At 34.9% G+C, this 24,694-nt stretch overlaps 1 protein-coding gene and 1 long non-coding RNA gene across 2 annotated transcripts; one reads left to right on the top strand and one right to left on the bottom strand.

Annotated features, from left to right (window-relative positions):
• The first annotated feature begins 3,520 nt into the window (after positions 1-3,520).
• On the top strand, positions 3,521-15,278 carry LOC113711888 (putative 1-phosphatidylinositol-3-phosphate 5-kinase FAB1D). Its single transcript, XM_027235122.2, has 13 exons — positions 3,521-4,037; positions 5,011-5,122; positions 5,226-5,259; positions 5,343-6,050; positions 6,514-6,658; positions 6,738-7,079; positions 10,167-10,994; positions 11,367-11,701; positions 12,082-12,208; positions 12,299-12,454; positions 12,836-14,242; positions 14,334-14,597; positions 14,742-15,278. The coding sequence occupies exons 2-13, from the start codon at positions 5,062-5,064 to the stop codon at positions 15,165-15,167; spliced, it is 4,833 nt and encodes a 1,610-aa protein (XP_027090923.1). The 5' UTR covers positions 3,521-4,037; positions 5,011-5,061; the 3' UTR covers positions 15,168-15,278.
• A 2,775-nt stretch (positions 15,279-18,053) lies between these two features.
• On the bottom strand, positions 18,054-18,512 carry LOC140015044 (uncharacterized). The gene is made up of 2 exons (XR_011821805.1): positions 18,332-18,512; positions 18,054-18,221 (listed from the first exon to the last, which is right to left on the bottom strand). It is a non-coding gene; the product is annotated as an uncharacterized lncRNA (long non-coding RNA).
• Positions 18,513-24,694: the final 6,182 nt, after the last annotated feature.

The following is a 24,694-nucleotide window of genomic DNA, read 5'->3' as shown; positions in this document are numbered from 1 at the left end:
GATAATGTTCTCACCTATTTGTAATGCCATTAGGCATGATTTAAATGGGTGGATTAACTCGCTTTTTCTCTCACAAAGAAAGAAAAATGTGCAAGTTTGTATGTTTTTTTTTTATATTGAAAACTGTAACAGGTCTTAATGGCTTTCTAAAATTTTTTTAATTATTAAAGTGATAGAAATAATATGACTACTTTTGTTTAATGACAACTAAAATTATGCTGCTATTAAATCAACAATGCACTCATAATGGATTTGTTTTCTCTTCTTTTTTGGTATCATTACGTACACATACTACTGGTTAAAAAATCTTTGTCCAAATCACAATAAAAAGGGGGTTAATTTCATATACGGAATTTCTCTTCACAACAAATTTTAATTATTTTGATACTCAAATTTTCTCCTATTCATTATATACCAAAAAGATTTGTTACTATGTATTCAACTAAGATTCTAGGGGCCTTGGCTATGCAAGCTGTGCCTTGCAGCCGAGGTACCTTTAGTATAGTTGATAAAGGAGTTTGTTAGGCTTGCCAATCGGGCCTAATGAGCCAGACTTTCATAAGTTCGAGCTCAACTCATCTAATTTGTAATATTTTCGGGTTTCGGGTTATGAGTTTTGGATTAATAAATATGAAACTCATACTCAAGTCACATAATATTTGGATTGTGAGCCTTATTCGAGTTTAGCCCAAGCTCACTTATTATTTCTTAATTTTTTAATATAATTACTATAACTATTAAGTTGTAAAACTAATTTAACATTTACAAGACTATTACATTAACACTAAACATGAACAAGTAATAGTTCTTAAAAAGTATATAAACCAAAAGTTTTTCAACAATATTTATATCTAATTCGTTCAAAATACATGAAAAATAGTAATGAAACATGCGGTCATAAGTCAATATATCTTCAAAAGTTGGAACTTTTTTTTAGTCTTGTGATTTGAATCCAAACATACTTGATGATTTGTATTTATAGATCAAAAAGAAATCAACCAATATTATGCCAATACAAAAATTTACTCAACCAATAAGAAAAGTTAGAAATTCAGTTATGTATTACTAATATTATTTCTCAAGAAAGCTCGTAGAAGAGTTTTCAGATGTATTTTTGTATTTTGTAATTTGTATATATTTAGTATTTAGTAATAATATGTTTGGATATATAATTATACATAATATCAAAATATAAATTATATATATATATATAGGGTTAGGCCAATATCGGGTTTGAGTTTAATGAGACCCAAACTCGGATCATATTTAATTTGGACCTAATTTTTAGGTTCAACCTCAGACCGGCTTACTAAAAGGTCGGGTTCATCGACTTTTTTTCGGGCCAAACGAACCGAGCTTTGGTTGGCTCGGCCCCATTGACAGTCTTAGAGTTTGTAACTTATGCAAGGAACTAATTAATAAGCTAAATAGTTGTGGCATGTTGCCATGTGATTGATGTTCTACCATACAATCAAATTGTATGCACACACATGTTTAGTAATTATCTACTTTAGATGTTAGAAAGTTGCAAGTTACACTTGATGTTTGATAGCTGTCTTGGATGTTTATTTATTGACATTGTCGAACGTTTAAGATTGATTTTGAATATTGTTATTTACATTATGGGTTAAAACTTGAGATGTAAAGAAATATACATATATATATATATATATCCAAATTCAGGGAGTAACATTCAATTAATTACGTTAATATATTTTCTTAACTCAACAGTAATAGCCTAGTCTACAAGCTGTATAAAAGTTATTTAATTGTCATCACCACTCTTCCTGCGTAACTTTATTTTTAATATTCACTTTTACAAAGAATTATCTAAGAAAAATGGATTGTTATATGGATTTTTGATAGCAAAAGAATACTAGTTTGCTAAAAAAAATGAGGAGAAATCCTTTTGTTATTGTTCATTAAAAAAAAAGATACTAGTACTTGGGTCTAAATGTATGAGTCAAAATCCTAATAGAACATTTCAAATTTTTCCGTTGGTGCTAAATAAAGGAAAGACAACTGTCCTAAATTCAATACTTGTCACAAATTTCCTAGGTATCAAATATTCAATCATCAAATATACAAATAGTCAATTGCATGTATATCCATTTGTAGTACCAGCCCAATTAGTAGTAGAATCATTACCATTAAGCATAATAGAAACCAAGTCTCTATCCTAAATATATTAAATTCAAGTTCTACAATATTGTCTTACGGTCACTTGTTCACAAACTTCATGTGGGGCCAATAATTTTCATTTCCCATATCATGGAAAACCGTTCTTGCTCTGATTAGCTTTACCTCCTTTTAGGGTTATTTTAGTGATAGGATCTATTGGAAGTGGACGACCCTATTTGGTCAAATACCTAATAACAAATTCCTATATTACTTCTTTTCATTATAATAAAATCTTGAGTTTTTCGATTGGTGATGAAAAAAGAGAATTCTTTGTTCAGTTTTCCACCTTACAGACAGAAAAGAGGATGCATAAGGGATAACTGTGATGGTTGTATTTTCACATATACAGCAAATAAAATGTTTGATTATGTAAACTGACTCACTCACCTAATAACCAAGATAATCACAAATTAGAAGTTGACTTATTGTGATAATTGTATTTTCACATATACAGCAAATAAAATGTTTGATTATGTAAACTGACTCACTCACCTAATAACCAAGATAATCACAAATTAGAAGTTGACTTATTGTGATAATTGTATTTTCACACATAATTATTAAACTCGACTCGATCCAGTGATTGAACCCATTTGATCGGTGGACTGGGCATCAGATTAGACCGGTCTTTAGCTTGACCGAACAAGAGATTGATTTGGTCAAACTCGGATAAACTCATTTGATCCAATGGTTCAACTGAAAATCCATTCGATTTTTCAATTGACTTAGTTTACCTTTTTTTTTTCTAAATAATTGTGGATCTTTGTTTTTTAAACAAAATGCATATATGTTGACTTTACCACTTGCTTAGTTTTTATTTGATAACTAAATATTTTTTAATAATTTTTTTTTATTTTTTATTATACAATTAATCCTTTTTAATTGACAATATTTGATTAGTTAGAAAATTACTTTATTTTTAACAAAAATAAAATAATGAAAAAATGCTATATTTTTGAAAACAAGCGATATGAATTTTGTTTTATACTTGACTATATTATTTTTATATTTTTTAAAGTACGATAAAATAAAATTAAGTCTTCTATTAATATCTATATATTTATTATATATCTTTCTAAGTATAATAATTACTATCTAAAAGCACTTTATTATATATTTTATGTATATTAAAATTACTATTTTATATTTATAAATATTAAATTAATACTCATCGATTTAATCAGTGATTCATTAATCCAGTCTCTACGCCGGGTTCTTTATCGGATCGGGTTTAATATGTTTTCACATTTACAGCATATAAAATGTTAAATTATGTAAACTGACTCACTTACCTAAAAACCAAGATAGTGACAAATCAGAGGTGGACATAAGTCAAACCACTATTTGTTTTCCTAATTGAGTCTAGCCGAATGCAAAAAAGTAATTTCTTCAGACAATATCATAGGAACACTACTAGTCTCTCTCTCTTTTTTTTTTTCCAATTGAAGGAATACTACTAGTCTAATTTCACTTTTATTGTTTCTTCCTTATCTCACTCAAATTTGACTTTTTTAACCGTCCGAAACTAGAAATGATGACTATTTAAAAATCAAAATTGAAATTTTCTGCCGCAACTCCAAATTTTATTGAACAAGAACAGTGGACCCCACTTTGGGACACAAAGTGTGCTTCGTTCTCCTGCATTTTCTTCTTCCTTCACTCTTCCTTAAGTTCTCTTCATTTCTCCCCTTATTCTCCTCATCTTCATCTGTTATTTCTTGTTTCTCGACTCAATTCTTGTATATTAATGTAAAGGGTTACCAGAATTAGTTTCAAATTTCAAGATTTTGATACCCTTGTGAAGAGGGATTTGATTTAGGGGCCACCATTTACGCTTTAATTTGATCGCTTTAATAGTAAGTTATTTGTCAAGGCTTTATTTATTTTTTCTGCTTTCCTTTTCTTGTTTCCTATATTTTCTCTGGGATGTCTTCTACTGATTGATTTTATTGAAGCCTAAAATGGTAAGTTAAATATTTAAAAATTTAGGTTTCTGTTTCTTCCTTGATTCTTGCTTACTAGATTGCTTTTCTTACCCTTGTTGAACTTGGAATATTTAGTCAGAGATTTTGTTAACTTATCACAGCAGATCAAACCGCATATAAATTATTTCTTTCGGGTATAGAGGTTTTTCTTCTTTTCTTTTGACTTGTATTTGCTGTTGACTTCATTTTGTGGTTCAAGATTCGTCGGATTTGAGCATTAAAGAATGCGTTTCGACTCCCAATTCTCTTGTTTGGGTGCAGTTATTGTAAAGACTAAATTTGAAGTATTTTTTTTGGCTGAGATTTTAATGTTGTGGATGGTCAGTTCAAATAGTTGGGGTTTTTGGGAATCTGAATAGCTTTTTTTTCCCGTTATTTTCCCCTCTAGGAATCTGAATACTTGAGTTTTTAATGAATTGAATGCTGTTCTTTGAGTGTTAATGTGGTCAGGCTTTTGTTTGATCTGGACCAGTCTGAGGAATTTTGCATTTTAAGTTAGATTTTAATTAGTGTTTATATGGTTTCTTTATGTACTTATTTGTTTGGATGGAAACTAGGATGTTTGTTGTGGGTTGGGGCAGGATACAGGGTGGGGGTAAGGGTTGGCTGTGGCTACGGGTGAATTTTTGATGTGCTATGCTGTTTCTTGGATTTTGGTGGTTTTCTTGAGATCAATATTACAGGTTTTTCACTGATATTTGAAAATTCTGATAATTTGCTCATGTTGATTGTTTAAATATATCACCTTTTCATCCTGAATTGTTACGTTGATTGTTCTTAGTGGCAATACAGAAATTGGTTGTCCCCAAGATCATGTGCAAATTTTCTCAATTTTGTGGATCAGGTAGCAATCAATGACGTTTTGAGAAGACAGACAAATCAAATCCCTGCTTCAATGCCATCAATAAGTACAAGTGCTTCCTTGAGAAGCAGTGAAAGTGGTCTATCGAGTTGCAGTAATGTCTTACATCATTTGTTTTTTCTTCTTTGGTATCTTCTGGTTCCTCTTCCTCCTGTTTGCACATTCTTGTGCTGATTCTTATAATGGTTGTCATGCAGGTGATTTTTCTATTGATGCAAACTCAGATGGAAGGTAAGCAAAAAGTTGAATTTTGAATGAGACTAACAGAATTTCAACTAGTTTGCTTCTTCTTACATTGTCATCATTGTTATTAGGGTTTATTTGGAGGAATGTAGCACGGATAGCAGTCAAGAAGATTCTGTTTGCAGTGCAAAGAACCAATTAAATGATCATAGCTCAGAATTTCAGACTAATGGAGTTCAAAGACCCAGTACTTCTGTGAAAAATGACCTCCTGGGAATAAATGTTGTAAATGATACTTGGATTAACAGAGACATAGAAAATGCAGGAACTCTTCATGATAAGGAAGCCAGTGATCATAATTTGGAAAGATTTGGTTCAGTGATTGATGAGGGAAGTGCAAGCTTACCAGGTAATGATGAGATGGATGCCCAGTTTTGGCTACCCCCAGAGCCTGAGGATTATATTGATGATATTGAGGGTAGTGTGATCAATTATGATGAGGATGATGATGAATCTGTTGATGGTATAAATTGGGGTAGCCCAAGCTCTTTAAGCAGCTTTGGAGATGAAAGAAGTGGGGCCCACAAATTCAAAGAGGTAAAGCGAAAAGCGATGGAAGAGGTGATGAATGGGAAGTTTAAGGCCCTTGTTGATCAACTACTTAAATCTGTTGGTGTTGTCTCTTCTGCAAAAGATGGAAATAGTTGGGTAGATATCGTTACTCTTTTGTCATGGGAGGCTGCTAAATTTGTGAAGCCAGATGCTGCAGAAGGAAAAGCAATGGATCCTGATGGATATGTAAAAATCAAATGTATCTCCAGTGGTTTTCCATGTCAAAGGTGATAAGGCATCAACTATTTTCTTTCCATTGGTTTTAGTTTTAACTTTTTCAGGGTGTAATTGATCAGTTCTATTTTGTGTACTTTTTCTGATTCACTTTAATGTGCACATTTCTTCTTCCAACTCAACAAAATCTGAAAGTACTTGCTGTGTTGGAAATCCCAGAGAATAATGCAGAACAAACAGGCATCTTTTGTTTTCTGTTTTGTTGTTTATCTTCATTTGTTGCTGAAGCATCTTGAAAAATCTGTGTCAGGCTCTGAGTCATTCTAAAAATTTAAATTCTTGTCAAATTACATACATCCAAATCTAAAGCTACTTGTTCGTGTTTGTACTGAAAGACCAGCTGATTCTGAGGCCTACTTGTATTTGTATATCTTAGTTTCATGTGCTACTCTGAATGACTGCTATACTCAGTATTGACAAACTTCAAGTTTGTAACTGAATTGTTTGCCTTTATAGCCGAATGATTAAAGGGCTGGTCTTTAAAAAGCACGCTGCGCACAAACACATGCCCACAAAGTACACCAATCCTAGATTGATGTTGATTCAGGGTGCCCTTGGACTTTCATCAAATGGACTATCATCATTTGAGTCAATGCAGCAGGTATGATTGAGTTTTCTATGTTCAAAAGTTTCTGGTTATTGGCAGTTAATAATATTTAAAATTATGCTCTCAACATCAGGAGAAGGATAGTATGAGAGCCATCATTGATGTGATAGACATGTACCAACCAAATGTGGTGTTGGTAGAGAAAACTGTTTCTCGTGATATACAAGAGTCCATCTTGGCAAAAGGAATGACGCTGGTCCTTGATATGAAGCTTCATCGTCTGGAGAGGGTTGCTCGTTGCACAGGTTCACCCATCTTGTCTCCAGATTCTCTGGTTGGCCAGAAGCTTAGGCAGTGTGATTCTTTTCATTTTGAAAAGTTTGTGGAAGAACACGCTGTTATTGCCGAAACTGGCAAGAAACCGAGCAAAACATTGATGTTTCTAGAGGGATGCCCAACTCGTCTTGGATGCACGGTGAGAACGTGATGAGTTTTTTGCTATACCTTCATGGTCCTAGAACTCTTCGTCAAAGGCCTGTCATTGTTAAAAGTACCTTTCCTTCTCGTTACATTGCTGAAGTACATAAAAAGAACTGATGGATAGAAGCATTGCTTCAGAGTTTTTTGGATGATGAGTTCCACAACCCCAAAGATTGGATATTAACAAATTCTCTTTCAAAGATGTCATCAAAACTTTCCGTGCTGTTTTTGAAGCTTTCTTTTTCTGCACATGGGCATATTCGACCACATGCCACACAAAATCCCTGGTTATCTAAGTCTTCATTTTACTGCCAAAAATTATGAAATGAGAGGAATTGCAATACTAGGAGAACATAGTCTTGAAAATTGAAGTTAGAATGGTTTTTGTTCAAACAAGATATTTTAGAATGATTGGATATATTGCGATATGCATTGTCATGTTTAAGTCAACTGTTTGCTTAGTGCTGGATGGCCATGAGAAATACTAATGGTGCAAATCCACTTGTCATTGCCCAAAAGTAAATTGAAATGTTTACAAATTTCACTGTCTATGTTTTGTTTCCAAAAATTTTTGCCTGTACTAGAAGAAGATGACTCTCATATGGGAGACAGTGGTCTTAGATGCACCTTTTGGATTCTAGGAACCCAAAAGTTCTCCATGGGGTGGAAGAACTGTTGAGAAGCGTTTGAGAAACTTTGGAGTATTATATGTTAATAAGTAATTGGCTTCTCTTTCTTTGTGTTCAAGGCTGATACCCCTCAGTGCTTTGTGAGCAGAACAAACCTTTTGAAAAGTAAAATAGGGTTTTTACCTAAAAGTGCACAACAATTGATAAAGATTTTAGAAAATCCAGAACTCAGGAATTCCAAAATTTTGATACTCTTTCCTTGAGTTAAATTTTGGCCTGGATTCTTGTTGTGAAGAAAGTCATTGGTTAGTTGAGTGCTTTGGCTTATCTTTGTATTTATTTTTTTGAAGGTAGGGAAACTTCTAAAGTCCACTAAATAATGTCTTTTGAAGTAGATATAGATACATATCTAACTGTCCCTCTATTTCCTCAGTTAAATTTTCTGAAGGATATATTCTTTCTCATGAATGATTGATTTGGAAACATTATAACTAGAAATTATTTCTGACACAGAGACTCTGATATTGTCGATCAATTTCAGAGTTAGCACTGCATCTATTTCTGCTGTTCGTTGTTTGACCCAAAGTACATTCTGCACTCATCTTGGTTGCTGTGTACATCTGCCTTGTGGTCAAAAGACAAATCAGATCGTGCAATGCTTAATCATTATTATATAAACTTATTTTTTATTCTTTTGGCTAGATCTAGAGGCTTCCATTAGATTGCATAGATACCTGTTATGTTTTCACTTGTTTGTCACTAGTTAAGATAATAATTTGGCCAGTAGATTGAAAAAATTTGGTGCAGAAGTTCAATTTTGATTTGAAATCAGTAGATGTGCATGTAACATGCTAACTAGTAGCATAGAAGCTCTTAAATAAGTTTTTATTATGCAACTGATGCATAAGGAGTACTTGAATATGTAAGCTTTCCATTCTTTGGAGCAATGATGGTTGATATCAGAGATTTTTTTGTTGGGGGGGGGGGGGGTGTTCAAGGGGTATGGCATTTTTATGCAAAATGCCTCTTGTGAAAGGGAACAGGAATACAGGATTCACTTCTGCTAACACTTTTATTATGAATTTTCTTCTTGTCAAACAAATGATAAGTTAAGATGCTAAATACAGTACATGTAGCAGATATTTATTGAATAATTCAATTTTTATGTAATTTTGGGTTTTGTGAAGAACTTTTTATTTAAGAAGATGTGCTGTGTTTATGCTTTCCAAAAACTGGACAATGTTTTTAGTAGTTTATGGCATGATATATGATTGCTAGTTTTAGATGAGCTTACCTTTTACTATTTTGGCAACCTTAAGTTCTGTATTCCTGACCTAGTAAATTTGATGCAGACGTTTATCTAGAATATAAAGCTGAGATCTAATTTCTAAGTTTTCAGGGATGGGATAAATTGTAGTGATAACTGATTTTGAAGTTGATTTTCAGCAATGGGATTTGAGGGATCTTTGGAATCACATCTCATAGCAGCCAGTGATCTCTCCTTTGAAGCAATAGTATCAAAGAGTATCTTAAAGCTAAAACCTCTTTCTGCTAAAAATCTCATTCCTCAGTGACTTGAATCTCCTTTATAAAGGAGATGTAGTTAATATATGCCAATGAGTTGATATAACTTGGTCCATGAATTAATATCCTGGGTTACATCATCTTGGGCTATTAAATAGAAAGAGCATAGCTCTTGAGGTTTGACTAGAATAATCCTTAGGTCTTGCAAGTTCATGTGCCAACAAAGCTTGAAGTAGCCAGATAGAACAGTAAACTACTTCTGGGCTTGGACTTGTAATTTGGTATGGGCCTTGAGTTAGAACAGCTCAGCTGCAGTATATATTTTGTTGCACCTTGAATGTTATGCCTCAGTTGGTTTTCCTGCATAATGTTTTGAAGTAGATAAAGAACATTTATGTGTCTTTCACATTCTCTTGTTGGAAGGGAGATTTGTGGTGCCTTTTTTTGTCTACTTTATCAAGTACTTTCCCAACTTTAAGATGTCTTTATAATTCCATTTTGTCCTAGATTTTGTCCCTTCTGATTTGTTTACTTGAATGATGACATTTCTATACATGTGAAAGTAAACCTTGATGTTAGATATTGTACATTTCTGTCATTATCTGCAAAATTATGATTTCCTGTTGGGAAGGATGCCGTGATTAATGGTAGTGTATTATACATGTCATTTGGTCTTTGGAATTAATAATTTCTTAATTGTTTTAGGGCCAATATTAAGTACTACGTTTGTATCCCATTTCTGATGGAAATTTTAGCTTCACCCTAGCAACTAAATGGTCATGCCTCAATTGAAAACCAGCATTGTGGTTAATTTGCTTGGTGTTTCCATCATGTTACTAGAATTAATTGTAATTGAGCATCAAAAGTCTTCAGAGTGATGCAGTGCAGTATATTGAAATATCTTAACTTGTATTTGAAATATGGGACAGATTTTGTTGATGGGAGCTGACAGTGATCAACTGAAGAGAATCAAATGTGTGGTCCGCTGTGCAGTTGTCATGGCATATCATTTTATCTTGGAGACTTACTTCCTTTTAGATCAGAGGGCAATGTTCTCAACTATTCCTATTAGTGAAGTAGTGAACCTTGCACTAACCAATCAAGAATTATCACCCCATGGAGCTAGTGATCCAACTTCCTGCAATGGTGATCCTGTTATTGATTCTGGTGCATCATCAACAATTCCCATTTCTGATGAGTTTGGTGAAGAAGTTACCCAATATTTGAATTCGGAGCCCGAAGCTAATTTGTCATTTTCATTTGAGTCATATAATCCACTCATTCTTTCGGGGCTGTCATCTCTCTCAGCTTCTTTGAAAAAAGTTATGGGGGATAATTTTCCTCTTATCTCTAGTTCAAGTCAGGCTATGTCTTCATACTTCGGCTTTGATGGGAGGACATCTGATGATCAGGGGCAAACTGATGTTCAGATTCCTATCTCACAGAAGACCATTGATCACTGTGATACAGAAATTAAGATTACTGCTGATGATGGGAAAGGACATGATCGTCCACAGTCACATCCTCTACCAATGCCTTTTGAAACACAAATGAGTAGTGGAGATTATGAAGAACATATCCCTAGTAAGGATGACATCAAAGCTGTTTTGGATTCTGAGAGTATCTTGGTTTTGATGTCAAGCCGAAATTCTTCTAGAGGGACCATGTGTGAGCATAGTCATTTTTCTCATATCAAGTTCTACAGGAATTTTGATGTTCCGCTTGGAAAGTTTTTGCACGAAAATTTACTCAATCAGGTTTTACATTTTGCCTACATCTTGTCCTTTGAAAGCTTTTATTTGTTGCTTTGTTCACATTTTATTAGTTTTTGCATGGCTGCATGATGCACTCTGGCATAGTGGTGGTAATGGGACTTGGTAGAGAGGACATTTGCTACCGTGTTTTGTTTAGAGCATCTAATTTTTTCATGGTAATTAGGTATTTGGTGGCATGTTGGTAGGGTAATTGTTTCTTTCTCAAAGCTGCAAGGATAATTGTTGAACTTTCTGAATAAAGATGTACTTTCTGTACTGTACAGTTTTGAGTATAAATTATGTTCAATTAAAAAGTTAAAAAAACAGAAGTTAGCTTTATTTTTTATGCTCAACAGAAATTGTTGGCTTTTACAGAGGCTGCAGTGCAAGACTTGTGGTCAACTACCAGAAGCCCATTTTTATTACTATGCGCATCATAATAAGCAACTCACAATTCACGTAAGACGTCTTCCTACAGATAAGATTTTGCCTGGTCAAAGTGACGGGAAACTTTGGATGTGGAGTTGCTGTGGTAAATGTGTATCCCATAATGGAAGCTCAAAATCCACGAAAAGAGTCTTGATATCAACTGCTGCTCGTGGTTTATCATTTGGAAAGTTTCTGGAGCTGAGCTTTTCAAATCCCTCCTCATTTAGAAGAAAATCTAGTTGTGGGCATTCTTTACACCAGGATTATCTCTTCTTCTTTGGGTATACTCACTTGCAGCTTATAAAGTAGTGATTCGTTTATTTCTCCTTGTCATGCTGTTGTTCAAAAACATTAAACATAAGTAGGCATACAGAAGTGATTTATTTGTTTCCTTTTATTAAATCTTTGGGCTGGCATGGAGATTTCTTTTCTTGTGTTTTCTCTGTTTCGTCTTGGCCCCTTGTAAGCTGGGGCTGTTGAGGGGACAGCATAAAACGTTTTAACTTTTCTTTCAGCTGCAAACGCTTATTATAAATGGCACTGATATTGCCAATCACAAAAATCCTAGATATGTTGCATTGGGTTGTGTTTTCATCAAAACTTCCATCATAACTTGAATTCAGATAAAAGAAAATAACGTGTCATTATTGGTCAAATGCAGATTGGGCCCTCTGGTTGCAATGTTCAAATACTCAAAAGTTGCTACTTATTCAGTATCTCTGACACCTGAGAAGCTGGAGTTTGGTAATTCAGTTAGAGGAGAGGTTCTGAAGGAAGAGTTTGAGGATGTAAGTATTTTCAAGTGTACCAGTGATTTCAGCAATGGCACATATATTTTGATCAGTTTCTGCTAACTTAAATTATGTCTGTCTTGAAAGGTGTACGAGAAAGGAATTTCGTTGTTCCTGGAGATAGAAAAATCTTTGAAGGAGGTAGGATCCCGCTATTTAGGCATGACTCTAAATCTTCAGGGAACAATTAAAGATTTCTCTGATATCGAGGACATGTTGAAGGAGGAAAGATCCCAATTTGAGGTGCGGTTATGTTTAGAGTACTACACAATTTGGTATTCAGTACCTAACAAAATCATGCAGCTCTGAATTTGCTTCAAGTGCCAATGTATCTATTAGTTATCTGATTTTATTGCTGAAGTGATTGGAATTTGGTTAAAAAGTAACTAAGCACTCGTGAATGTACTCTTTATTAAGTCTCTAAATGATTATATATAAACTATCTTATCACAACTGCATGATTATATATTAAGTCTCTTTTTAAATTTTCTATTTGTTTGTGATTTTTGGAATGCTTACCCTTTTTGTATTGTTCCATTTTGCTTAGCTTTATTCTGCAGATTTTAGGTAACTAATACCTATATTCTTTTTCTTTTTTTCGTGGACTGCTTAATCTGAAATCAGGATGACATTCGGAATGTTCTGAAGAATGGGAATGGGGATGGAGCTATTTACAAGTTTTTGAGGTTAAACAAACTACGATTGGAGCTACTGCTTGGATCCCGCATCTGGGATAGGCGTCTCAATTATCTGCTATCATCTGAACTTTCTGTGGCAGGGAGTAAAACCATTGACAGCAGAGTAGCAAAACAAATTTGCATGGAAACTTCTCAAGCTAAAGCTGATGGCCTAGACATAACTATAGAGGATCCTGAAAATGTTTCGAACATCATCCCTAGTCTTGAAATCAAGCTTGTTACATCTGAAGAAGCAAACTCTTTTCAAAAGGAAGTTCCTATTGAGGGACTAGTTCAAGGAACTATTGGAAATGGAGCACTTCAAGATTCTTTAAATAAGCCAGATATTTTTGATGGCTCTCATGATGGTGATGACAATCTACAAGACAATATCCCAAAGTTTGTTCAAGTGCAAGAAGATAAAGTAGTACCAATTACAACTGATGTTGAGGGTTCTGTTCTTGATTCAAACAGTTGTCAGACTGTAAGATCTCATTTTAGGTCGTCTTTTAACATAGAAAATGAAAAGGGCTGGATGTGGGCTCCATTTAGAGAAATTCAACATGAATACATGAATGATCTCTGGAGAGGTTACTTCCCAAAATTTGATTCTGTATCTAGCTTTGCTCAAGACACTACAGGTTATAAACTGATAAATGATGAGGGGTCGAAACTTCAAATTCCTCTTGGTTTGGACGACTATGTTGTCTCAGATTATGAAGATGAATTTTCAAGCATAATTGCTTGTGCTCTAGCCTTGTTGAAGGACCTACCTATTGTGAGTCAGGAACTTGATGAGGATTTCAGGAAAGGAAAAGGGATGATGACGTCGAATGATAATTCACAGAGCCTAACACGAATATTTTCTCTTGCCTCCCCTCATTGGTCTTCAACTGGTTATTTGGATGCAGATGGAATTTATTCTTCAACTAGCATATCATCAGAAGAGTCGCACTTCTCAAGCTTTGATAGTCTGGATTTATTGGACTCTGTGGTGTCTTTGGCAGCTGTTCATCCAGAAGTCTCTTTGGGCATTGGAAAAGTTCCGGGAAAGCGAAAATACTCTGTGATATGCTTATATTCCAGCCAATTTCGCCATCTGCGAAATCGATGTTGTCCATCTGAAATTGATTATATTGCTTCCCTAAGTCGTTGCAGGAACTGGGATGCCAAAGGTGGGAAGAGTAAATCTTTCTTTGCTAAAACTCTAGATGATAGGTTCATCATAAAAGAAATTAAGAGGACCGAGTTTGAAGCTTTCTTGAAGTTTGCTTCAAATTACTTCGAGTATATGAATGAATGCTATGAACTTGGGAACCAGACCTGCCTTGCAAAAATTCTTGGCATTTACCAGGTTGGTCTGTTTACATCATCTTGTATAGCCAGCAAAATGAGGTGAAGTTTTTCTTTTCTCTAATGTCATAATGAATTTTTTTGCAATGCAGGTAACCATTAGACAAACAAAAAATGGGAAAGAGACAAGACATGATCTAATGGTGATGGAGAACCTTTCTTTTGGTCGAAATATCATACGCCAATACGATCTTAAAGGCGCCTTGCATGCTCGATTTAATTCAACAGGAAATGCTGATGATGTTCTTTTGGACCAAAACTTTGTTAATGACATGAATGTTTCTCCTCTCTATGTTAGTAGGAAATCAAAGCGAATTCTGCAACGGGCTGTCTGGAATGACACTAATTTCCTCCAGGTGAGTTTGTATAATTTCTTCCGGTAATCTATGCTACTACATGCTGACCTGTATGTCAGATTATTTTACTCTTTCAACTGCCCAGGTGTCATGCATGATGCAGTGTTTAGCTGCTGATTACTTGTCTTTGCTTTTTCCTTTCAGTCTATCAATGTTATGGATTATTCTTTGCTAGTGGGAGTGGATGCTCAGAAACGTGAATTGGTGTGTGGGATCATTGATTATCTGAGGCAATACACCTGGGACAAACAACTTGAGAATTGGGTCAAGTCATCCCTTGTCCCCAAGAACCAGCAGCCAACTATCATCTCTCCCAAAGAGTACAAAAAGCGATTCAGAAAGTTTATCGATACGCATTTCCTCAGTGTTCCTGACCATTGGTGCTCTCAGAGATCCTCAAATCCTTGCAGACTTTGTGGGATGGGAGATGATGATGATTGTTTGCACTCAAATTCTCAAGAGCTAGGGGAGAACAATGATAAGATCTGCCACTTTGAACAGCAAGGCGAACAAGATGGTTCTTCTCATGGTAAATCTCAAGAGGGGAAAGAAAATGGTAATGTTTCGTAATTTTTGGAGTTGAATCATTCTTTTATACTAAACAGACGTTGTACATACTTTACCATCTCAGTAAATATAATCCCCTGCAATTTTTTCTGCAAATTTTGGGGATTCTCTCGATATTACAGATCAGCCTTATAGTGGTTGCATGCAAAATTTTTGCAAGATTGTTGAGTAATTGTAAAAGGTGTGTGGTGGTCTGAATGGGTCTAGTATTATTTGGAATTAATCCGAATTAATCACTAATATTACTTGTCCCAACCTGCTCTTGGTGCCACAAGTCCTATTGAACGGGCAAGAAAAGAGCTTTGCCTTTTTTGTTTGATTGGAAAAGTGCAAATTCAATATGTTAGCTTTTGCACCTTTTTTTGGAGGATAATTTCAGAAACCTCCCCTTAGGTTTCCGACAATTTCACTTAGCACTCTTGATGTTTCAAAAATTATATCCACCTATCTTGTTCATGTAAAATGACAACTTACCTCCCTTGTTCACTTAAAATGACAATACTAGGTTTAACATTCTAATGAAATTCTTTCATTTGTCACTTTGCTATGCTTATATATAGGATGGGTTTTATATTTATATTTTTTCTATTTCCCTTCTTATCCATGACTCTTATATTTTGTTAGCAAAATCATAGTACTATTAGTTCCTATGGCTCCATCATGATAAAATGTCAAACTAGTAATATTGTTTTGATAACTTTGAATATCGTCTAATTCTTTTGTAGTTTTTGTTTGTTTATGTATTTGTTTTTCGCTAGCCAAATTAACAATAACTGAAAAATAAAAGGTCCAAAATCACTATTAAATTTTGGTGGTTCCATCACTCAACTAATCCACAAACATTAAAAAAAAATTATGGTGACACTTTCTTCTCCATCTTAAAAGAATTTCTATCTCCAATAAAGCACAATTAAAAGTAACCTATTTTAATGAGATTTATCGTTGTAATTGACTATCAAATAACAAATATGGGCATAAAAAATTTGATACTCATTCCTTTGTAATTGTGCTAAATTGCTGTGCCATTGTTTAGAAGAATAAATTAAACTTTATGAAATAGGGGCATTTTAGGGTATTCATTAAAATTTTGATCCTATTTTTAGGTTTGGTTATTAAAAGTGGCAAATTAGGGGAGGTAAGTATAATTTTTAAAAATTTTAGGCAGCTTAGTGAAATTTCTAGAAACTTCAGGGAAGATTACTGAAATTATCCCCTTTTTTTGGGACTTTTTCAGCTTCCCATTATTGTTTGTGCTGGCAGGTTTACAAGAAATTATGCATTTTGATTTCGGTATTTAGATATTTTGATATGTGAATTAACTGATAACAATTGTTAAAAGGTTCTAGAGATGTGGTAAAGCTTGACGATGTTTTTGGTACTTGATGAACAATTGCGTAGGGGTTTCAATTGTTGTTTCAAACCAAAATGAGATATCTAAGCCGAATCCCATTTTATTGTGGCGCTGACTATCCAACAATAAGAACGTGCCTGAAAGGCGGAATAGCACAATAGCTTCGTCAATGAGGCCTTGGTGTGCCGGTCAGCATTGAAGATGAAATTAATTCGCCAATGATATAGGTTACCTAACGAGAGCTGGTCAAAGGTTGAGGCCCAAGGATGGTAACTGTTCCACCAAGCACTGGTTAGAGTTTTAATTCATTGTAGCATGTTGTATTGATCCCTATCTAAGTGAGTCATATGAGATCTTTATTTTTTATTTTTTAAAAAGAATAACTTCAAACTAATGGTGTATTTCACTGGAAAAACATGAAGAAAGCTAATATTGGTTGAATCAGTACTTGAAAATCTCAATTTAAACTTACTACTAGTTGGTAAACATGGCCACGATTCTAGAACCGTCAGTTTTGATTTAAAATCTGATGGTTCTTATGTTTTTGAAAAGTGAAATCTAAACCGATCCTTATAAAGATAGTTACAGCTACAATTCTTGAACCTATGGTTCCGGTTTTGGTTTCTTTTGATCATGGTACAACCTTTTTAGTTAAGTTTAAATACTTATTGTTATAAAATTGATTTTAAGAAAATATGACAATGAATATAAAAAAAAAGAACTTTGTTGCTTTATCATGTGCAAGGAAAAAAAAAATGATGCAAATTTTATGAAAAATATCTCATTGTTAATAAGATTGTCTGGAATTTAGATTAGTCATAAAGTATAGACTTACTAATGGAATGAGACAATGGGTTGTTGGATTAGGATTGAAGCTGCTGTTATTAAATGCTAACTATTGATATTAAATTCTAAATTGGTCAAATAAGTTTAGATAACAAATGTTTTTTTAGACGGTCTGAATGAGTTGTAAATTACTAGTCCGGTTTCGGTTCAAAATTTTGGTGATTCTAAATCTAAATCTTTAGTCACGGTTATGATTTTGATTCCACTTTCTAAAATCTGATTCCCGTTCTAGTTCAACAAACCATTTGACCTATTCCAATCCGATTATAGTTCAAACCTAAACCGTGGCTGCCCTTACTAGTTAAGATTGGATTAAACTTAGTCACTCCACAAAGTAAAGGTTTTTGAAGGTCAAGTTTACCCAAAATATTAATGTTTCAATTGAAATTCTTTGAATTTGGTTTCAAGATCACATATTAGTGACTTATGACATGGATGATGACATAGATGCAGAGATTTTCAAACTCCTAATTATTACATTTGATTTAGCAAAAAGATGAAAAAAGAAAGTCATCCTGTACAATTTCCGGAAAAGCAATAAACATGCATACTTGATGTTGTGAAGCAAAAGTCTCTTGGTGAATTTTAATTTTTTAAATTGTGTACGAAATTGAACATGACAGAGAGGAGGAGACAAAAGTAGGTCGAGTTTCTGAGTTGTTAACATCTAATTCGCATGAAAATTGCAAAACTTCAAAAAAAAATTTCACGTTCTTTATTTCTTACTAAACAATGAATTTTAATCAAAATACGTACAAGAAAGATGAACACAAATTGGATTACCTCAACCATTAGTTAATCCTCGTGGAAAGAAATCCAATGTGAATATTTAGATGACTCTTGCAATGAGTGCCAAAGTCCTAGAACGAAGAAAACAGCACTTTATATAGCTCATCAATACACATCATAAGAGTAAACAGAAATTTTTGACAAAAAAAAAGAAATAAAGAGAAATGGTAATGTTACATACCCAAATAATGTTCATGGCTGTTCCCTCTTGTCAGAAGCAAAGATAGATGATGGATTTTTTAGGAACTGGGAGAGAGGAGGAGAGGTTGAAGGGAAGGGCTTGGAGAAGGAAAAGTACTATTTCTTGGCTCCTTCTATTGAGGTGTTCTTATCAGCAATGGAAGAGAGACATTTTCGGATCAAGAATTCCGAAGTTTGGCTTACATTTGAAGGTAAATACGTTACATTATATCTGTAAACATCTGTCACTTTACTTTCAAATCTGCAATGCAAGGTGAGTTGGATTTGATTCACCTTTAAACGTGTTTCTCGCGGCTTCACTTGAAAAGTTCAACGGCCCGTGAATTTTATATGGCCACGTTAGTAACAGAGTTGATATTATCTGGACTCCCAAATCCGAATAGGTAAACATGGAGTAGTTTGACTGGCCTAGTTAACTATTAGGTATCAATGCATAGTTGTTCACCAACAGGGACTGAATCAATGTGGAATCAGACGGATACACTACACATCTGTATGAATTTGAGAAAAACACATATTGTAACAAATGATGAAAAGTAAGATTTGAACCCTTGATCACCCACCACATCAAGATATAAAATCTTTGGTGATGGCTAACAGTCCAAATGACTGTTCTGTTGGTTGTAAAAATTACCGATTGAACCCCAAATTTTTAATGATTTTGTATAATATATGTACCTATAATATTCTATATTGTTGATGTTAATAACTACAATTAACTAATTTATTTCAAAATTATGTTGTAAAGTCTAGAAATTCAAGTCTTTGTTTTGGCTCCATATGTTACAAAGGGGAAGGGGAAAAGTAGGGGTGGGTAAAAATGCCTGCTAATTTGAAAATTTGTGATATTTGACTTGATTCGATTCGAAAAATAGGGTACTCGATTTGTGTTATTTGACCGAGTCAAAGGAGGCAGATATCCACTTATATACGACGGGAAAGGGGATAGGATCATAGGATTAACAACTCGCGGGTATCCGACCTGTTTTGCATATATATATTTTTTATTTTTTCATTTTTATACACATATTACAAAATAATATTTTAAGGGCTTACTAAATAATTTCATCTAACAAATTGCACTACAAATATGAGAAATTATAGTTTGTTTAGAAGTATTTATTCGTAGAGTTCATTATCTTATGTTCTTTAGGAAATAGGTTAATTGATGTGGAATATGTATTAAAGAAAGGGTACTACTTATTTCAAAATTTCATTGATTTTAAATTCTTTTAATTTTTTCCTTTTTCTTATAGTATTGTCTTTACATGTTTGTTCCTCAGCATGAGGTTTTTTTTTTTCAAAATCTATGTTGAGTCTTAGATGAATATATAAAATACAAATTAAATTCCTATAAATTATTTAAAAAATTAAATAATAAGCGGGGTGGGGTGGGTACCTATTGACCCAACCCTCCTCTTGCAATATCTGATAACTAGACACCTACTGAATTGCATGGTAGATAAGGGTCAGAAAATGGCTAATCTATAAAATACGAATCAAGTTAGCCAAATGGTGCACGAGACAGGTACTCGACCTGTATCACCTTAGGAGAAAGGGCAGGACTTGAGAGTTTTTGTATACATATGTTGTAGAGCCATAAATTCGAGTTTTTAAATCTCAACCTATACATTAGAACACTTGAGTTAAATTGTTAAATATATGTGACTCATCAAGTTTTTGGTTATTGAGTAAGATTTCTTTCTTTCTTTTATCTTAGAAGTATTCTAATACAATTTATTTTCTCCAAAACAGTCATATGTGTTGAGTAGAATGACCATAGTAGGTGATTTTTTTTTTAATGAATTGGTTAGTTCAGGTGCTAAATCTAACCCAACAATACCAAAAACATAGTTAAACTTAAGTTACATCATAATAATTTTTAATGAATTGCTTTTTCTTGTAATTCTTGTATTGTTAGATTTTTTTTTTGTTGGGTAAATTAATTATTTTTTAAAAGATACGTTGACATCCTAGATGCAACTAAATTGATACTACGCCCATTGGACAGTCTCTCCCGTGTGAGAGTTCAAAATTTTCTCTCTCTTGAGAAATGTGCGAATCTCCCTCCTTGGGAGGTTGTTGAATCTTCTTTGTCTGAAACCAAAGAAACAACCAAAGCACTACACAAACATCTTGAAGACAACAAAACCCTTTACTTCAACATTAAAAGGCATTTCGACAGGTTTAATTTCAGCATTAAACAACAACCGAGAAGATCTCATTTTTAGTTCTGATTGGTGAATCCAAAGAAGACGCAAAGAGAAGGTACTCCACTACTATCTCTGTCAGAAACATTGTCTCAAGTTGAGACAGGTAACTTTAAAGCTTTTACCACAAGGATCTTACCAGCCTCTGTAAGTACTCTTGAGAGGAAGCAAATAGTAATTTTTTCTCGCTTTTTAACCCTCAGTTTCATCTCTTTCTTGTTTTTATTAAATTTAAAAAAAGGAAAATCTGGAAAAAAGACAGCGAAAAAAAAGGATAGTCTATGGGTCCATTTTCATCATTTAAAAAAAAGGACGGTGTTTTGTTTCACTTCTGTGGTGTAGTACTGATCCAGTAAGGTTGTATATCTTTAAGTATCTTTGGTCTTATACACCTGAACTATTATCCTCTGTGGAAACCCAAAACTTTGAGACGAGAGAGTTTAGGGGTACATCTCTGTTTTAGCCTAACTAACCATTGGTTCCCTGTTCTGGTCTGGAGTTGATCTGTGATATTCTTTCATAGAATCCTAGTAGGAGCTCTATGACTGAGGAAATAGCTGAGATACTGCAAAGATTTGCGATATCCACTAAAGAAATGGGTGGAACAGAACTAGATTTGGGGGATGTAGGACCAAGCGTCAAGGAGTGTGAAGAAAGTTTGGTGGGAAAGATAAAGGGTGAAAAGATCATCAACTTTGTGGGAGTGAAAAACTTTGTTACACTAGCATAGGGCTACCCTAAAGGTCTGAGGGTGGTGGAGGTAGGAGTCAATGCCTTCCAGTTCTTAATACCCAGTGAGAAGGATAGAGAACGGATCTATAAAGGAGGTCCATGGATTATTTGATAGTCAGATGTTAGTTGTTAGACCATGGTTTAAAGGGTTTGAAGAGGAGGAAGCCGACTTTAATATAGCCCCGTTATGGATTCAGGTGTGGAACCTCCCAGTGCACTGGATATCTAAGGAGGTGGGAAAAAGATAGCTTCAGTGTTCCACGAAACGAAAGAAGTGATTATACCTCAAGGAGGAGGTAAAGAAGGAAGGCACATTAAAATGTTGGTGATGGCAGACATATCACAACCTCTCATGAGAGGTACTATGGTCAAAATGGAAGGGAAAGTGAAATGGTTAAGCTTCAAGTATGAAAGATGTCCTGACTTCTGTTACACTTGTGGCAAAATAGGACATAGTGAAAGGAATTGCTTAGTTAGTATACCAGTGGGGAAAGATCAGCTGGAATTGATTATACCTCAAGGAGGAGGTAAAGAAGGAAGGCACATTAAAATGCTGGTGATGGCAAACATATCACAACCTCTCATGAGAGGTACTACGGTCAAAATGGAAGGGAAAGTGAAATGGTTAAGCTTCAAGTATGAAAGATGTCCTGACTTCTGTTACATTTGTGGCAAAATAGGACATAGTGAAAGGAACTGCTCAGATAGTTATACCAGTGGGGAAAGGTCAGCTGGATAATCAATTTGGGCCATGGCTTAGGGCAGGGGGTGGGAAACTATCACCTCAGAAGGATATGAGAGGTAGATAGCCTGCTACTATATCCCCTAACAAGCAAAGGTGGGGGTTTAAAGATGGGGAGCTTGTTCCAAAAATAAGTGGAAGGGAGTTGGTGGAGAGAGACAGCCTAGTGTTTATGAGCAAGCGAGAAAGGAGTGTGGGCAAAATGAGGTTGGCAAACAGGGAGATACCAACGTGACAACCAAGGGAAAAGAAAAGATGAAAGAAAAATAGAAGAGTAGGAACATTAGAGAAGGAAAAGAGGAACAGGCTCAGGAAGACCCTGAAGGGAAAATTTGTGGAGGGAATCTGAACATATTCTTGGAAAGGCCTGTGGAACAATTCTCAAAGGAGCCAGAAACTGAGAACTTGCAGGTGGAAGATTAGTTGGAGCTGCTGGAGAAAATAAGTAACCAGAAAACAACTAGAAGGACTAGAAAACAATTAAAAACTCCAATGATCAAGAGAAAACCTTTGAAACAGGTACATAATTATGGGAATACCAAAGAATTTGCAGGCAAGAGAAAATTTCAACTAGCATATGAAGATATGGTGGATGTGGAAGTGACTGAAACAGTTGGAAAAAAGGGAAAAAAGGAGACTGATCAGGAAAGCTGTGTAATTTCAAGAGAGGGGGAGGTGACCAGCCCAACCTGGTCACCAATGGATAAATGAAAGCACTGGTGTGGAATTGTCAAGGTGTTGGGAGCCCCTTGACAATTCCCCAGTTGAGGGAGGCTTGCAACCTCCTTTCCTCAAAAATGGTTTTCTTGTGTGAGACCAAAAGCAGACAACAGTTTATGGAGCATGTTCGAAGACAACTAACGTTTGAGGAAAGTGTAGTGGTGAAATCTATGAATAAATCAGGGGGCATGGTAGTATTGTGGAACTCTAATGTGAAGGTATTGGAGGTCAGAACTACTGCCTTCACTATGGAAGTCCACATAATGGACACAGAGACTAATGTGGACTGGTGGTTCATTGGAATCTATGCGAGTACTGATGATCAAATCAAGAGGAATCAATTGGAAGTTGTGGAGAGAAGAAAGGAATTATGGGGTCCTAGGTAGATGATTACTGGTGACTTCAATGACATTATATCAAATGAGAAGAAATGGGGGGTAGAAAGAGGGAGGAAGGAACCTTCAAAGATTTTAGGAATTTCATTGACAAAATGGACTCATTGACCTAGGCTTTGAAGGAAATCCCTGGACATGGAGTAACCATTGGGCTCAAGAAGGTGAAATTAAACAAAGGCTTGATAGAGCGTTGGGAAGTAGTGCTTGGAGCCAAATTTTTGACAGAACAATAGTCAAACACATAGAAAACTTTGGCTCAGACCATAGCATGATTTTACTAGACTCCAACCCTCTAAAGGAGAAGAGAAAGAAATGATTTCTCTTTGATAGAAGATGGCTGAAAAAAGATGGACTGGAACAAGTAGTAAAGTAGGCATGGGAGGAGGAGCAAACAGGCTCTAATATGTATAAAGTACATAGGAAAGTAGCAAATTGCAGAATAGCTTTACTGAAATGGAGAAATAACTTCCAAGGAAATGCTAGAAAGAGGATTGAAAGTCTTAAAAAACTCCTGGAGGAACTCAAAACCATTGAGTGTGAAGATAAAAAGGGAACAAACAAGGCTCTCAAAATGCAATTGAAGGAGGCTTATGATGAAGAGGAACTCTTTTGGAGCCAAAAATCTAGAGTTCAATGGCTTAAGGAGGGTGATAGGAATACTCACTTTTTCCACTCTAGTGTAAAGGGCAGAAGAAAGAGAAATAAGATGCAAAAGATACAAAGAGAGGACAGCTCTTGGATTACATTAGAAGAGGAAATTGGAGAAGAAGTTGTGAAGCAATTCAAAGACCTTTTCAGTAGCAAGGGAGTGAATTAGGCGGATATGGTTCTGGAGGGAATATCACAGACCATCACAGACCAAATGAACACAGAACTCATCCAACCTGTTAGGGAGAAAGAAATCAAAGAAGCACTGTTTTCCATGAACCCAACCAAAGCCCCTGGACCAAATGGCATGACACCAATTTTCTTTCAGAAATTCTGGCATATCCTTAAAGAAGATATCATACAAGCCATAAAAAGTTTCTTCCATTCTGGACATATGTTGAAAGCAGTAAATCACACCATCAGATCCCTCATCCCTAAGGTAGAGAACCACACTGAGGTTAAGCAGTTCAGGCCAATAAGTCTATGTAATGTGCTGTACAAAATCATTTCTAAAATTTTATCAAATAGACTGAAAAAAGTTTTGGAAAACTGCATCAGTAAAAACCAGGCAGCTTTCATACATGGAAGACAGATTTTGGATAATGTAATAATCTCTCATGAGTACTTGCATTACCTCAAAAACAAAAGGCAAGGATCTCAAGGTTTTATGGCTTTAAAGTTAGCTATGTCGAAAGCTTATGACAGGGTGGAGTGGGGATATTTGAAAGCAATCATGGTAAAAATGGGATTTTACGATAGATGGATCAACTAGATAATGGAGTGCATCACAATAGCTTCCTTTTCTTTCAACATAAATGGGGAACCTAAAGGATACGTATTACCCTCAAGAGGAATTAGGAAAGGTGATCCTTTATCGCCTTACCTATTCCTACTAG

Source organism: Coffea arabica, chromosome 10e (genome assembly GCF_036785885.1).
Source record: "Coffea arabica cultivar ET-39 chromosome 10e, Coffea Arabica ET-39 HiFi, whole genome shotgun sequence".
In the NCBI taxonomy this organism is placed as follows: Eukaryota; Viridiplantae; Streptophyta; class Magnoliopsida; order Gentianales; family Rubiaceae; genus Coffea; species Coffea arabica.
The sequence above is the reverse complement of the archived record's forward strand: the minus strand, read 5'-3'. Positions and strand labels throughout refer to the sequence as shown.

Excerpts from the sequence above, each read along its gene's own strand:
- LOC113711888 (XM_027235122.2), top strand. The coding sequence starts at position 5,062 with ATGCCATCAATAAGTACAAGTGCTTCCTTGAGAAGCAGTGAAAGTGGT. Across the intron at positions 6,659-6,737 it reads CATTTGAGTCAATGCAGCAG|GAGAAGGATAGTATGAGAGC; the intron begins GTATGATTGAGT and ends TCTCAACATCAG. Across the intron at positions 14,243-14,333 it reads AAATTCTTGGCATTTACCAG|GTAACCATTAGACAAACAAA; the intron begins GTTGGTCTGTTT and ends TTTGCAATGCAG.